General features: G+C 40.1%; 1 protein-coding gene across 3 annotated transcripts in view; it reads right to left on the minus strand.

Annotated features, from left to right (window-relative positions):
- Positions 1-16,775, minus strand: part of LOC120236419 (N-chimaerin) — an 87,043-nt gene that overhangs the window by 18,544 nt on the left and 51,724 nt on the right. For all 3 annotated transcript variants that reach the window (XM_039239210.1, XM_039239209.1, XM_039239211.1), the window contains one exon: positions 5,102-5,186. In XM_039239210.1, the coding sequence (XP_039095141.1) occupies positions 5,102-5,186 (85 nt within the window). The remainder of the gene's footprint in view (positions 1-5,101; positions 5,187-16,775) is intronic.

The following is a 16,775-nucleotide window of genomic DNA, read 5'->3' on the forward strand; positions in this document are numbered from 1 at the left end:
GTTATCAAGTCCGTCAGATGACCAAAGGACAGGGCAAAGTCATGCAAATAAAGCCTCTTTATACCCTTAGGTCATGGTGCAATCTACCAGCTCTGAGCTTGCTCTGAAAATTGCTGCTGCAGGGACTGGCAGTATATCAGTATTTCAGTTTGCCATTAAGACTTTATTTGGTTATCATACTTATTTATTAACGTCATATAACTCCTATATAGTTCCATTTCTCCCAAGGAAGCTCTGCACTAAAACAACAACAACAAAAGTCCATAAAAGATCATTTCGTTTGCTGCATCTCTTGGTTTAGTAGGTTATTTTTATGTTACAATTAAACCACATTTCCCCTCCCTCCTTCCAGTTAATAAGCATACACTAAAGCCATATGAAAGAAAATATGAAGGGATTCAAATCACATTTTGTTCTGTCTTTTATAAATGTTTCTATTACTTAGCCTACTAACTTGAAGCTACTCTCAGATTTCCTGGGGCTTGATTTCTCTAAAAAACATAACATTTATATCTAGAAAGCACAAAATCTATCTTTTGAAATAAATAGCAATATTATGTTTTATAATAGGATTAAGGGGTAATGTTAGTGTGTGTTTTGAAAGGAAAGATAATTGCCCATTCTTTTCTGTGTTCATATATTATTTTAAAAATATTTTTTAAATCTCTACACCCAACGTGGGGCTCAAACTCACAACCCTAAGATCAAGAGTCCTATGCTTTACTCAGTGTTCATATTTTTAATAATTGCAAATAAAAGTTTTATTCTAAAACCTATCTCTTAGATAGCCCCCCCTCCCTGAATCCCCATCTAAGAAAAGTGGGATGTCTGATTCTAATATGTTTCAGAAGTCATTTTTTATTTTTAATTAATTAATTTTAAATTTACATCCAACTTAGCATATAGTTCAACAATGATTTCAGGAGTGGATTCCTTAATGCTCCTTACCCATTTACCCCATCCCCCCTCCCACAACGGCTCCAGTAAGCCTCTGTTCCCTATATTTAAGAGTCTCTTACGTTTTCTCCCCCTCCCTGTATTTATATTATTTTTGCTTCACTTATGTTCATCTGTTCTGTATCTTAAATTTCTCATATGAGTGAAGTCCTATGATATTTGTCTTTCTCTGACTAATAGAAGTCATTTTCATAAGCAAAATTAAGAAGAATACTTCGTTCTTTGGGATATTGTGAAAATATTGCTACGTGAAACTTCTAAGCAAATCTAATCAATTTCTCATTGGCTTGTAAGGACAGACATAACTTTTTAGGTACAGCCAATCATAGGAGTAATTAAAATAAACTACTTCCACTGCTTTTCTTCAACCTGAAAGCTAAGTGCTTGTATACTTTAAGCAATGAATACACTTTATTACTTACTAGGGAAGAGCTACTGCCGTTCCGTTGGGGGTGACAGCAATGCTAATGATGTACTGGAAAAACAGAGTCACTTGAATTAATACCCAATACTAAACTGATGTGTGATTTACAGCAATTATTATCTGGCTTAATTCTTAGAATATTCTGGCAAGGCTAAAGTGGAAACAATTCAGGAATGCTGGTGGAATAATCATGATCTTTTTGGTGGGAGGGGTGTTTGGCAATCTCAATGATTATATAACAATAGATTATTTTAAGCTATCAGCTTACATTTCATAAAGGAAAAATGGTCGAGGGAAACTATTCTGTCTGAATGACGATCCTTCCAACTTTGCTTTTAAAAACTACGTCTGGTGCTCATAAATATTTTAGTAAAAGGAGTACCCCTCCCAAGCTGCAGTTCATATTCCCCTATAGCACTATTTTACTCTCATAAAGAAGGCTGGAGGGAGGGAGACATTGTAGATGAAGAGGACGTTGAATGCCTGTCACTGAATCTTGGTGCCAAGGTTTGGAAAGACCGGCTGACCGGCCGTCACTGTCCTCTTCGGCTACAGCCTGCTTAGCAGTCAGCCTAGAGCTTTCAGTTCTGACGGGCCAGCTTGCCTGTTACTAGCTGGATACAGTCTGATTCCTACAGTAACTCTGCCAGCCTGGTGACTGGAACACCCCCCAACAGTTCACATGATGTTTAAACAAAGGTGGGGGGGCGGCAGTGTGGGATACAAAACTGATGCTTTTGGCAAACGCTCCCTTAAAAATTCCTGACAAGCTCTTTTGCCTTGGTGGGTTTTGAAAAAAGAAACCAGGACAAAATGGGCTGTTGTAAGAATCAAAAGCAGATAAATAAATGTCTTTTCTGACAGGCAGTTAGCCTGCCTTTTTCCTTGGGAAGTCATAACCTGAATGTTTAGTGGCTAGTGTACTAGTTTCCTACTGCTGCTGTAACAAATTAACTAGGAGTTTATGTTCTGGTTCTGGGGGTCAGAAATCCAAAATGAGTTTCACTAGGCTGGTAGCAAGGTGTTAGCAGGCCTGTACTCCTTCTGGAGGCTCCAGGGGAGAATGTTTTCTTTCCTTGCCTTTTCCAGCTTCTAGAGGCTGTCTGCATTCCTTGGCTTGTGGCCGCCTTCCTCCATCTCCGCAGCCAGCAGTGTAGCATCGGCTCTCTTTTCTGACCTCCACTCCTTTCCCTTTTCCTCTGGCTGTGCCTCCCTCTTCCAAGGTCCGCTGTGGCTGTGATTATACTAGGCCCACCCCAACAATCCGGGGTCATCTCCCCATCTCAAAACCCTTCACTTTACTCACACCGTCCCTTTTGCCATTAGAGGTGACATATTCACAGGTTCCTAGGAATAAGACGTGGCCTTCTTTAGGGAGCCATTATTCAACCTATCGTAGTTCATTCTCTCTTTTTAAAATTCTTAATTCTTTGTATTCTGTTTTAAAGTGGATGGCTCATATGTCAGGATGAGCCATCTCAGAGCTAAGAATTAGTTGTCACAGAAAACAGAACTGATTCAAATGCTAACGTCCTCATTGAAAAATATGAGTTGAGTTGTTCTTATATAACACGTTAATATGGTTCAAATCAAATAGAATATAATGCTTTTAAGGACAAGACATAACCTAAAAATGAAAAATCTCCTCAAGGCTTTTCTTTCAATTCCTGCCTTTTAGTACAACAAGATGTGGAGGTTATTAATGCGGGCAGCTAGGGGTGGGGGACGAATAATTTTCTCTTTCCTTTTCCTTCATATTACTGTCACAAAGGTTCCAAAACATTTCTTTCAAACGTGATTTAGGACTGTAGCATATTGTCAAAGGTTATCCACATGTATACCGATTTTCTGCTAACATAGCAAACTCGGGATTCTTATGTAGATGGGCTTCACTATTTCAGAACGTATGTGATACACATCAGTTCTCTAAGTTAAGAAAAAAAAAAAAAGTCCATGACAGTCACAAAATGTTTTATGAAACTGCTGCAGAGTCTCAGCTAGTCTGTCTGGGTCATAAAGGCAAAACATGCTTATTACTGAGACCAACATTCCCTGAGCTGGGGATTTATGCTCTGGAAAGAGGTCTCCATTTACCTTTGAAGACCCACAGTGCAGATGGTCTTAGCAACCCCGCTTTATCAACACCGTAGATGCTCCGCTCCAGTTCAGAGGCTTCACCACAGCCTTCCTAATGATGGTTTCTCACCCTGACCTGGTAACCACCAATTGGAAAGATGATAAGGTTGGCCTCCTTTAGTCTCTGGGCAGAGACTTGCAAGTGGGGGTGTCATCCCTCTGGGATGGTGGCATCAGATGGGACCTGAGCTGAGACTCTCCTTGATGGACACCTCTGCACAGTTCCAAGTCAACACGTGGGGAAGTCTTACCCCTCTGTGTGGCAGGGAGGTCCTGGCTAGTGATGTATGCCTGGAACCTGATCAAGCCTTAGTGATGCTGACAGAATTGTAACTGACCGGAGAAGGGCTGAGAACGTGAATGTGCAATTCATACTGTATACTGCTATTAAAAATGCAATTGGAAGAAAAAAATCAGACCCCAGAAATTCCTGCACCTAATGGGGGCAACAAAAACTTCCATTAAATGTCATGCCACAGGGCACTTCTGGGGAAGATGTCAGAGTAGGAGGGTCCTAGTACCCTTACTGTGATGAGCCCCGAGTAATGTACAGAAGTGCTGAATCACGTACACCTGACACTAGTGTCACATGTGTATGTTAATGACACTGGGATTAACATTTTTAAAAATCATGCCACAAAGAAATGTGGGTTTTTACAGTGATAAACTTGACAGAATTACTACAGTTACTATTTTGAAGTGTCTCTTGGTATACATTTTTTAAGTGTTAAGCTTCATGCTAAAAGACATGTTAAGGATGTATTTTTTAGTTTTACAATTTAAATGGCAGAAAGAAATGTCTTTTAAATGTTTATTTTTAAGCCTATGTCAGAATTTAGAGTAGTTTGAATAAATGGCCAATTCTTGGTATAGTTCTATACAAATGAATTTCACATGATGTGAATAATTTACTTTCATAAAGCATTTTAATAAATCCCAGAGTTGGTCGCTTCTCTATGTGTCGATCTTCAGAGTTTCTAAGTTTATATTTAAAAATACTATGGTCATATTTTATGAAAAGGATTGGGCATATTCACAATTTCAGAATGTCACAAACAAAATATTACTGACTAAGTGGTTTTCCAGAATCTGGTAACCATCTTTGAAGATAAACTCACAGATTCTTAAAGCTTCAATTTGATTTTGCAAAAAAAAAGTAGTAAGGACAATCCAGCTTAACAAGTTATCCTAAAAATTCAGTTTCCAAGGCAACAATCATAGGCCCCTGTATACTGCTTTTAAAAAATCATTTTATAAATTTAGTTACTGTAACATCAAAGGCAAGAGTTAAATATAATTGCATGACTTTTATCTCCTTTTATCAGACCTTTTGAACAGGCTGACTTTTTTTTTTTTTTTTTTTAATGGACTAATACCGGATCCCTAGTCTGCTGTCTATTAAGCACAAGAAGGTTAAAGGCAGATAAACTGCCAATTTCTGAAGCAGCTGCCTGAGAATCTAGACTACCGCGTGTGTGTCAAAGGCAAGCCAGGTTCCGGCCCACATAACAGCAAATCTCCTTATAACGTATTCCTTCTAACTGTGTAACTGACGCAATAAAGCAGAAAGGGAAGAGCTCTTACCGGCACATTTCACTCCCTGAGCGATGAGACCCCACATGAAATTGGCACAGTATTCACACCAGTGTGGCCCTCTGAATGTGTGGACCTGAAAAAGAGTAGTGTGTGACAAAGTGGCCAGAGGGGAACACATGGGCGAGGAGGCTGTTTTCTGCCAAGCACTAAAACACAAGCCGTAGTTAGTCCTGAAGAGGCGTGTTATGCTTACATTCAGAAAACCCTTGAGCGGAACCTACAAGAAGCTAAAATTTCTTTCAGAGCTTGATTTCCTCTGTGTTTTAGAAATGGTGCTAAATCAAACCAATATTCTGCGATTTACTTTGAAAAACCATTTCTACTGTGGTTGTCCAACTGGTCCCCTTCAGCCATAAGCAGCCTCATCTATGTGTCATACAAATCCTGGCACTTTCCGAGTGGTGCAGCGTGAAGCGCAGGGTAAGGAGCGATGTCGAGTGTGTCTGGGTCCCGTAAGGGCTTTTGTCAGATGACGCACCTTCTGCCATCTGTGACCATAGTTAGGGCCACAGACGGTGAAAGTGATACTGAATCATCAATAAAGGGCCAATTTCTGTTCAAAACGATTTGATATTTACTATGTTAGTTAAGGGAATACACATTTTAGAAATTGCAGAAGCTACAGTTCATCAGAAACCCTGAGTATAGTAATTAGGCACATATCACTGCAGCCGCAAAAATGTTTTGCTGTGTTTGATTCTTTTATCCCTAAGAAAGGTATCTTCAAAGAAAGGATTCAAATACTAGGATACCTCTAGACCTTAAAAAAAATTTTTTTTTAATGTTTATTTTTTATTTTATTTTGAGAGAGAGCATGAGCAAGGGAGGGGAAGAGAGAGGGAGACACAGAATCTGAAGCAGGCTCCAGGCTCCAGGCTCCAAGCTGTCAGCTCAGAGCCTGATGTGGGGCTCGAACTCTTGAACCACGAGATAATGACCTGAGCCGAAGTTGGACATTTAACTGACTGAGCCACCCAGGTGCCCCGGATACCTCTAGACTTTTAGGTATAAGCGAAGCCATTCTAGTTTAACTCAGAAGAAAAGTACTGGTAGAAAACAGAAACAAGGACTCCAAACCCCAGAATAAAAGAAAACAAATCTGGAATATGATCAATAACACTAAGATTTCTGAGCAAATATTGGCTGAAAATGCTCCCAAGAAATAAAAGAACGAGGGAGAGGGAACAAGGAAGTCACTGATCTGTGTATCAAAGTACATTTACTTGAGATCATGTCTTACCTGTAGGATTTCCTCCTGCAGAAGACAGTAATGTAAGAGAGCAAAAATCACAAAGTGTGGTGATTTGGCTCCAATGTAAATGTCTATTGCAAATAATGAAATTCACCACTAAGATTGTCAGTTTTGCAACTGTTCTATTAATGTATCAAATAGGTCTTAGAAACCAGGTAAATACTTTTTAAGATAATATATATAATATTTCTTCATATTTAAGACGCTATTGAATACAAGACTACAAGGCGCATATATTCCATTTAGGAAAACCAAGCCAAATAAATGACAAACCATTGATTATAAGATAAATCCCAATTCCGGAGACATTAAAATGGGAAAAAAAAAAAAAAGCATATATTAGAATCAGTGAGAGAAAGTCTATCGGAATTCAGAATACTAATAGTGGCCAAAATAGCCAATAAGGCTGTCACAGAAGCCCAGTTTTGGTTCCCTCCAAGGAGGTATGTGCCTGTGACTCTGGTCACTGCCAAGTGAGCTTGAGCACAAAACATGTTGGTTTTGAAAAGCAGGCCATAATCTCTTCTATGTGTTTTATGGAAAAGCATCAGGAATGCAGGCACGGCTGCTTCTGGATTGTTAATGATGCTCAGTGCCTGTAAACTGAAAGCATTTCCTAGAGTTTCTGAAGCAGAGCCCAAGATCAGCATTCAGATAGTCTGTGAGGTTTTGTGTTCGTCTTTGTTCCTCTGAGTGAATAAAACTGGATAACAGATGCAATCTTCCTTTGCTTTGGGGGGAAGGAGTGAAACAGCACTGATTTGTACTTAAAAAGTTACATAATCATGAAATAGCTAGAGAATCATGACGTTAGTTTTAGGGAAAGTCTTTGGGATGCCACCTGGCTTAGATGTTCCCGGATCTTGGCTACTCTGGTATCATCTGACTTGGTGAGGTTAATAAAAATGGACTAGAAGCGTAGAGGAAGTAAGTCCCAGTCCTGTACCTGCCAGTTATCTCACGATACAGGATCTTAAAGTTACATTTGGGAGAGTGAACAGGGTAGATGGTGGGAAATAACTTACAATCGGGCTCATGGGAAACAGCATGGAATGAGAGGTTATGGCAGAACCAATTCTCTTCCTCACCATCACAAAAGCAGCAATGAAAGCGGCATCTGGAAAATCTTGGGACATTCTTCATATTAGATATACTGGAGGAAGGGTTCGAACTGTCCGAGCAGGCTGGCTCTCTAAAGGACCACACATGTATCTCAGAAAGCAATCTTTAGGAAATTATTTAGACATTTCCTTCTTGGAGGAGTTTTACAAAGGCATCCTGAGTGATGTGGGGCTGGTGGTATTGTGTTCTTTATGTTTAAACTTCCTGGAAGGTGGCTTACACAGCTCTCCAGGAAAGTGTTCTAGAAAGAGACTGAAGCACCAGAAGCTTACTAAACTTCTATTTGTGTAACAGGGTTGAACTGGACTCCCTTCTGAATATTTATATCTAAAATTTGTACTTCTTAAATTTTGTTTTGTGACCTGTAGGAGTCCATGACAACAGATTGTATCTGTAAAAACTGAATATTGCAGCCTTTTTTCTTTCTTTACTCCCCTTAGAGGTCATCAAAACAGTCATTTTTATTCATTCATGAACATTTTTATTAAATTTTTTTAATGTTTTATTTATTTCTAGGAGAGAGAGAGAGACAGCATGAGCAGGGGAGGGTCAGAGAGAGAGGGAGTCACAGACTGAAACAGACTCCAGGATCTGAGCTGGCAGTCAGCACAGAGCCCGACGTGGGGCTCGAACCCATGAACCGTGAGATCATGACCTAAGCGAAAGTCGGACGCTTAACCGACTAAGCCACCCAGGCGCCCCCATGAACATTTTTTTTTAGTATATGTGCTGCCGAAGCGAGCACACCCCCATGAACATTTTTAAAGTGATGACATATACAAAGATAAAAAGGATACTGGCTCAAGGAATTCACCAGAGGCTTCTCCCATTAAACACAGTGTTTAATTCTCCAGAGAAAGTGCGAGGGGAGCTGGAGAAGGAGCACTGCTCAGGCTTAGGATGCTGGGTGACCTGTGGGGCAGGACTGGGGTGTGCGTGTTGGAGGGGTGCATTAGGAATGGTGTTCCGGGGGCGCCTGGGTGGCTCAGTTGGTTAAGTGTCTGACTTCAGCTCAGGTCATGATCTTATGGTTCATGGGTTCAAGCCCCAGGTCGGGCTCAGAGCCTGGAGCCTGCTTCCGATTCTGTGTCTCCCTCTCTCTCTGTCCTCCCTCGCTTGTGCTATCTCTCTCAAAAATAAACAAATGTAAAAAAACAAAAAATAAATTTTAAAAAATGCAAGGTGTTCCAAGGAAATCAAAGGCACCTGGCTTGAACCAAACAATGGAACATTTAGAGACTGTAAGGGAGTTCAGTCTGGGCACAGGTGGGGATGGCTGCATGGCAGAAGTCAAGAGAGACAGGCAGGGTCTCTTCCAGGCCTACAGATTCACAGTTTGCCCAGTAAGCAATGCAGGGCCACTGAAGATTCTGAAGGTGAGTGACGCAGTGAGACGGGCAAGGCTGGCAGAAATCAGGTAGGAGGCTGCGCATGGCCGCAGGCCAGGTAACAGATGGTGTGGCCTGCAACTCAGGCAGCGGTGACGGAGAAAGGGGTAAAGGACTTACGTGGGAGGTGGAGTCAGCAGGGCCTTGGTAACCAGCCGAATCAGAGGCACAGGAGAGGCGGGGAGGGCATTACCAGAGGGAAACAAAAGCGGAACGGGTTTGGAAATGAGGAGGGAGGGCAATGGCATATTGAAGACTCCTGGAAAAGAGGAGGTAACTCATGGAGTAAGGTTCCCAAACATGTCAGATTGGAAGTAGGACCCAGGGCGGGGGAGTTACCTTTGAATAAGAGGAAAACTATTTTTCCCGTTTGAGGAGTTGGGAAAAGGGAAGGAGGGCGGCGGATGGCTGTGCAGGAGAGATGGGGCCCGGCAGCCGGAAGGCTAAGGGAGATCACAGCCTGTGGTCTCTGCATTAGAACAGAAGTTCAGTTGCTGAGCAAATGAGGAGTCTGGTGGAAGGGAGGATAGGAACTGGAATTAGCCAGAAGTTCTGAGAAGCAAGTTTCCTTCCTGGATGACACTAAAGTCACACAGTAAATGTCAAGCACATTAAAGAAAAAGTGAAAAATGTTCTTACAAGGGTGAATGTGCTTTGTCTAAATGTTTTGCTTTACATGCAGTTTTACATAATCAGTGATGTTTAATTTATGTTATAATTTTTTACTGATCTTTAAGAAAAAGATATCTTAATTGCACAAATTACGCAACTTAGAGCGAGTGGAATGACAGAAGAGCTACTGCGCCCAGCACAATGGATACGGGCTGTCCCTGCAGACAAGGCCCCAGGGCTCTGACACCTGCAGATAATTGTGTTTAATAGATATAGTTGTGTTCTGATTACTGCCTTAAAAATGACTAAGTCAGAATGTAATGGGCATTCAAAATATAATCATTACAAGGTCGAAAGTTGCACCTTGGGGATTTTTTCTGCCTAGTAGGACACTGGGGCAGAATCTGGGAGAAAGGAGGGCTGGGGCGGTTCTCAAGGGGTCCAGGGGCTCGGCCCACAGGCCCACATTCTAACAGATGGCAACTTCTGCTTGGAATGCCCAAGAATACAGGAGATGCTGCTGAGGGGCCCGCAGCTGGTCAGTGTTCGGGGAATCTGAATTACTGACAACAGAAACGACTAGTAGGCAATCATTAAGTGACATTTTCATAGGATTTTTATTCTAAATGGCTCCAGACTCTTATGTTTTCAAAAGCTTCTGTTTTAATTTTTCTGTTCCTCCTTATTCTCCAAGGTGGTTGTGTCAGCTCCTTCTCCTTGACCCCCTTGTCCCTTTTCCCAGTCACCAATTCGTAGCTGTGAATGAGGTAACCTGATGAGAGCTTTGCTAGCACTGGATGTAAATCAAGAACATATGTCATCTATATTCCTTTTGAAGGCCTTTTATTTTTGTAAGCTTATTTCCTTAGGGAAAGAGAGAGAGCACCCAAGCCCCAACATGGGGCTCAATTTCACAAACCATGAGAACATGACCTGAGCTGAAATCGAGAGTCGGACGCTTAACTGCCTGAGCCACCCAGGTGCCCCTGAAGGCCTCTGAAAAGAAAAACACAAACCTCTGATTTCTTGTCTGTGTTCCTTACAGTTGAGGCTGACGGACACTGGTCTTGAACGGGGTATTAGTAGTGTCCTACTTTATTCTATGACATGCCCTAAACTTTACTGTTTCTTGCAATCTGTTTCTACTGTTACTCTTGTGACCTTAATGACATACACTGGCTTTATAAGGTGGGAAACTGACCAGCACTATTTCTTTCTAGAGTTATTTGAACAAACCACTTATTAATGTCAAAAAAAAAAAAAAAAAAAAAAGAAAAAAAGGATTCTTTGGGGAGGGTGTTTTGGGAAAAAAATCCAAGACAGCCATCAGCTTCGGTGTAGAACATGCTCAGGGAGGTCAAGGATGGTCCGGAGAGAAGCAACCTTGTAAACTGGCCACTCATTTTTTTCTAGGCCACCTCCAAACCTCCAGTACATCTTGACAAATGAAGGTGACAGAGTACATGGCATTAATTATACCTTCATGAACAAAGGGCATCACAACTAGTTTTAAGGCCCTTTTCTCTTCTGCAACTGGAAAAAATACCACTTATTGCCATGACATTTGAGATTGCTTTTCACCTGTGAACAGCTCCCTTCATGTTAAAATCATTGAGAACCAGAGACGAAAGACTGAGTTAATTAATGGATCCCGAGAGTCTGTCACAGAGAAGGCACCGGTCGGGACCGGGCTGAGGACAGACAGGAAGGGAGGCGGGTGGGCTACTGAGGGGCCCACGTGGCATAGGCCAAGGGTTGTGGGTCTCCTGGGCACTGGCCTGGGTAAAAACTGAGGTTATTCTCAACCGGGCCTACGGTTATAACTGCCCACCCCCCAGCTTCTGTACGAAACCCAGCACATGTTCTCACCGGGTTTCTGACATTCGTATCCAGTCTGAATGTCAGTAATGGAATGAGAGGAAAAGAAATCTGTGCTATTGGAGAGAAAGGAGCTTTCAGCCTATTTCATCACCCCTTCCAAATCATGACAGCCCCTCTAGAAATAAGCCTGAGCGCAAACAGTCAAGGAGCATGCCTGCAAAGCCTGCTGCAAAGGTAAACTATGTTGGAGGCGATGAAAAACATTTGGGGAAATGAAATTTTGCTTTGGGGGAGGGGACTGACATTTGGGGAGGCTCTGATGAGTCAGCTGTGCAGCCTGTACTGGGCGATGGAGGAGAGGACAGATGATCAAAATCAAAACGAAAAGCAACGTAGGTAGACAGGCAGCTGGGCAGGGAAGGCTTTCTCCCCCACCCCTCACCCCCGTTTTTTTCTTCAGGGCAACCAGAACATACTCTTTTAAGTAACCAATTTTAGTCTCACCGAGATGGCTTAATCTTGATCCAAAATGATTGAAATTTAGAATTTTGGTCCTAATGTTGCCACTTCAGTTAAAATATTTTGATTTACACTGTTAAGTCATGAGCAGAGAATGCATAACATGGGCCGTGATCATTAGCAGCAAATCTGTAAAACTGCATAGGGGTTCCCGGCAAAACCACTGGGGAGCAGGTACTCAACACAGGAGCATCTGTAGTATCGAGGCAACACCTTCCCGTCTTATCATCTAGTTAAATCTAGTCAGAACTACTCGTAGCCTCAAATTCTCAAGGGCAAGTCTGTAACAGTGAGGTCTGGGTACTGGCATCACGCTGGCCATGCATACTCTTCTCGTCCAGATGGAATGGACGTGTAAGGTGGTGCGCCACAGCAGCAAAGGTGGAAGGAGCACAGCCGTGGCCCACGGCAGCCAGAACGGGGACACCACACACCACAGGGAGGCAATGGACGACTGGGGAAAGGGCGCACACACCAACGGCTTCTGCAGCTAGTGACTGAGCAGCACGCACATATCCTCACGACACTTAACACCGTCAGAAGCATCATTTTAGAGAGGATGACAAATGACAGAAAATCAGTGACCTAATGTTTCAAGAGTGAAAAAACACTGTTCAAAATTGAGGGAGAGACAAGTCTGCTAGACATACACTGGCCAGACCACACATAAGTGATATTCCCTTGAACATGAGAAATAAGAGTAGGAAAAACAGTACTACACTGTCAGACTGCAGTAATCTGGTCTTTTCGAGTAGAGCAATATAATAATGTTATAATAATAATATGAGTTTCTTATACAAAATATTGTAACATAGAAATGGTTTTTATTGATTGGTGTATAAAATGGCACCGTAAATGTACAGAATAACAAATTCTTTTTCTTTTAATGTTTATTCATTTTTGAGGGAGCGCAAGCAGGGGAGGGGTAGAAAGAGAGGGAGACACAGAATCTGAAGCAGGCTCCAGGCTCTGAGCTGTCAGGCTCTGTGCTCACGAATTGTGCTCATGACCTGAGCCGAAGTCGGATGCTTAACTGGCTGAGCCACCCAGGCTCCCCAGAATAATAACAAATTCTTACCAATTCCACTCATATAATCCATTTCCCCCCAGTTCTATGTGGGCTTTCTACAAGGTAAGATTTAGATTTCTTTATGGCTTCCTTAATGATCCACTAGTCCCCACCCCACCTCCCAAACTAACACTATCTCAGTGAGGGAGAAATACCTCTAAAGCCACAGCTGAGTTAATTGTGATGTAGACAAGTGAACTTACTTGGAATCACACAGAACCATATTAGTGCTAGAGCGTTACACAGTGTCTTGTGTCTGTGCTCTATTCTCAGCTGCCAGAGTGGCTCCTCACACAGAGCCATCAATTTGAAACCCAGGAATCAGGCAGTAGAAACATCAAAGCTGTCAAGGCATTCCATTTATTTCTTTACTTTTATAAGGTTATAAGGTACAGACTGTATAATAAATAATATAAAAATAAAGACAACCAGTAATTTTAAAACTTTGTTTCAAAATAGGAGTGTTTAAAGTATTAGAAAACCCATGATTTAAATGTAGACTTTTTAAGTTTTAGAAGCAAATTTCTTTTTTTTTTTTTCCATAGGAGCTTTAATGAGAACTTTACCTCTGAACGGAATCATGGCTAAAGTTTAAAAGTGTCAAATGCCGTAACCTAAAACACTTCACTTTCAAAGTTGAGTTTCATTGCTTGGATGAGAAAGCTTGCATTCAAAAACCAGTAGTAAAAATCAACACAGTGAATCAATATTTCAAAACATCAATCTCCTAGAGTGTTAATGTATTATGAAGGTATGATAGGAAAATAAATGCACTGGTTGTGCAATAAAAATCACTTACAATCCATAACCGAGTGACAGATAATCTCTCTACATACATTATAGATAGGTAAACTGAATACCAAGAGACAAAGAAGCCTCAGATCAATCCACAGTATCTTATGATCCACAATTCCTTGAAGCCAGGATTGCTCCACATAACCAAGTTTCAACTTCTCTTTGGCAGAGTTGTTAAGAATGTCATCTGTGGTTTACTGTTAATGTACATTATATTATGAATGGAAATATTACTATAGTATACCAGGAAAAAGGTTAGAATACAATGCACAAGAAATTATTAAACTGTAGTTAAATCCCTTTATAAAACTCTAATGAAACAGATTCAAATTTTCTTCATTGTTTTTCTTCTATTTCATTGATTACTGCTCTTTAATATTTCTTTCCTTCTATTACTTGGTTTAATTGGGTCTTTTTCTAGTTGTAGGTGAAAACTTAAATCATTGATTTAAGACTTTCTTTCCTAAAATAAACATTTAGTGGTATAGATTTCACCATAAGCACTATTTTAGCTATATTCCACAAATTTTGATTTGCTATATTTTCTAATGTTTCTTCTGATTTCTTCTTTAATTCACGAGTTATTTATTAATGAGCTGTTTAATTTCTAAATATGTGGGAAATTTTTCACGTATCTGTTATTTTGAATTTAATTCTGTTGTGGCAAAATGATATACTTTGTATGATTTTAATCCATTTACATTTATTGACACCTGTTTTATGGGCCAGAATATTGTCTATCTTGGTGAATCTTTCATGTTTACTTGAATAGTATATGCATTCTGCTGCTGAGTAGAATACGTATGAAAATATTAGGCCAAATTGATACTGTTGTTCAAGCCTTCTATCTCATTAATTTTCTACTCTATATTCTATCATTGAGAAAGAAGTTTCTACCATTGAGAAAGCCACAATCTACAATTGTGGATTTGTCTATCTCACTTTTTAGTTATTGCTTTATGTATTTTGAACCTCTATTATTAGATTTATATTAGGTGAATATAAATTTTAAATTATGTTCTCTTGATGAATTTTACCCTCTTTACTCCCAGTATTCCTTCTTCTGAAAACCACTATATTTAATATAAATATAGCCACTCTAATTTTCTTTGAATACTGTCTGCATGGTGTATCTTTTTCTTTTGATCCTTCTAGGTCTTTATACTTAAAGTGGGTTTCTGTGGATAGCATACAGTTGGATTTTGCTTTTTTAAAATATTTTATTTCCGAGAGAGAGACAGACAGGGTGAGCAGGGGAGGATCAGAGAGAGAGAGGGAGACACAGAATCTGAAACAGGCTCCAGGCTCTGAGCTGGCTGTCAGCACAGAGCCCGACGCGGGGCTCAAACCCATGAACCGTGAGATCATGACCTGAGCCAAAGTCGGATGCTTAACCAACTGAGCCACCTAGGCACCCCTGTATTTTGCTTTTTAATCCAATCTGACAACCTCTGCCTTTTAGTGGAGTTGTTGAGCCACTTCCATTTAAGGGAATATCAGTATGATTTGTTTAAAATCTCCCATCTTGCTTATGTTCCTCTCTCCTCACCCTGTTACGTACGTTATGCTAGTGTTGTCATTTACTTTTTTCTTTGTGTCTTTAAAGCAAAAAAAAAAAAAAAAAAAAGTAATATTATGTAGTTTATACATCTTTTACACTTATCCACATGTTTAGCATTTCTGGCATTCTTTATTCTTTTGTCTTGATCTCAATTTCCATCTGGTATTCCTTTTTGTCTAAAGAACTTTAATATTACTGCAGTATAGGTTTCCTGGTGCTGAACTTACTCAGCTTTTCTTTGTTTAAAAAACAAATATTTTTATTTTGTCTTCATTTTTAAAAGGCATTTTTTGTTGGATATAGAGGCATATATATAAATTATATATAAAATACAAATATAAAATATATTTTATTTTTTGGTTGTTGAGGACTTTGAAAACAAAGGGTTTTACATGGTTTCTGATGAGAACTCTTGTCATTATTTTTCATCTATATGAAAAATGTATCTTCCTCCCCATCTCCCTTCCTGCTTTTTAAAAAACTTTGTAAAATATGTAAGAGTATCAGTGACAAAGGAAAATAACTTATTTCTTCCTTTGACATAGTTCCTTACACTGAAATGACTTTTAAAGATATTAATAAACTGTGTAAAAGTCATTTCTCTTTTTTGAAAAAATTTACATTGTATTTCTGTGTATGAGTGTACACATTTAAGATCTTATAAAGCCATAAAATTATAAGCACATTATGAAGCTGGAATGTGAAAATAAAATTCAAGAGAAACTGAATACATGTTTTATTTCTAGACCCCCAAGACTTCCTTCCCCTCCACATTTTAATATTACATGGGAGAGATGAACAGGCTGAGGTAGAGGGCCACTTTAGGGATAAAATTTTTCTTTCCCATAACCCAGTTTTTCACCTCTCCAGTGGCTCTTAAGATTCCTCTTTAGCACTGGTTTTTAGCAATTTGACTATGATGTGCCATGGTGTCTTCATATTTTTTTCTATTTCAAGTAGTTCACCTGTACTTCTTGGGTTTTCATCAAAAGTACAAAAATTTTGATCATTAAATCTTCAAATAATTTTACTGTTCTCTGGCCCCTCACCACTGTTCCTTCTGACGCCAATTATACTTTGAAGTTAGAATGCTTGATACTGTCACTGATGCTATGTTAATTTTTTTCTTAATTCTTTGGGGAGCACCTGGGTGGCTCAGTGGTTAAGCGCCCAACTTCTGCTCAGGTCACGGTCTCATGGTTCATGAGTCTGAGCCCTGCATGGGACTCTGCAGTGACAGTGTAGAGACTGCTTGGGATTCTCTCCCCCTCTCTCTCTGCCCCTCCCCCACTTACACACACACACACACACACTCTCTCTCTCTACCTCTCAAATAAAAATAATATTCTTCCTTATATAAAAAAATTCTTTCTGTCCTTCATTGTGGATATTTTCTATTGCTATGCCTTCTGGCTCACTAATTTTTTCTTCTTTGATGCCTAATATGCCATTAATACTATCCACTGTATTTTTCATTTCAGGCATATGTATATACACACACATATATATATATTAAGGTAATT

This window comes from Hyaena hyaena, unplaced genomic scaffold (assembly GCF_003009895.1).
Source record: "Hyaena hyaena isolate Hyena2069 unplaced genomic scaffold, ASM300989v1 scaffold_154, whole genome shotgun sequence".
Taxonomy (NCBI): Eukaryota; Metazoa; Chordata; class Mammalia; order Carnivora; family Hyaenidae; genus Hyaena; species Hyaena hyaena.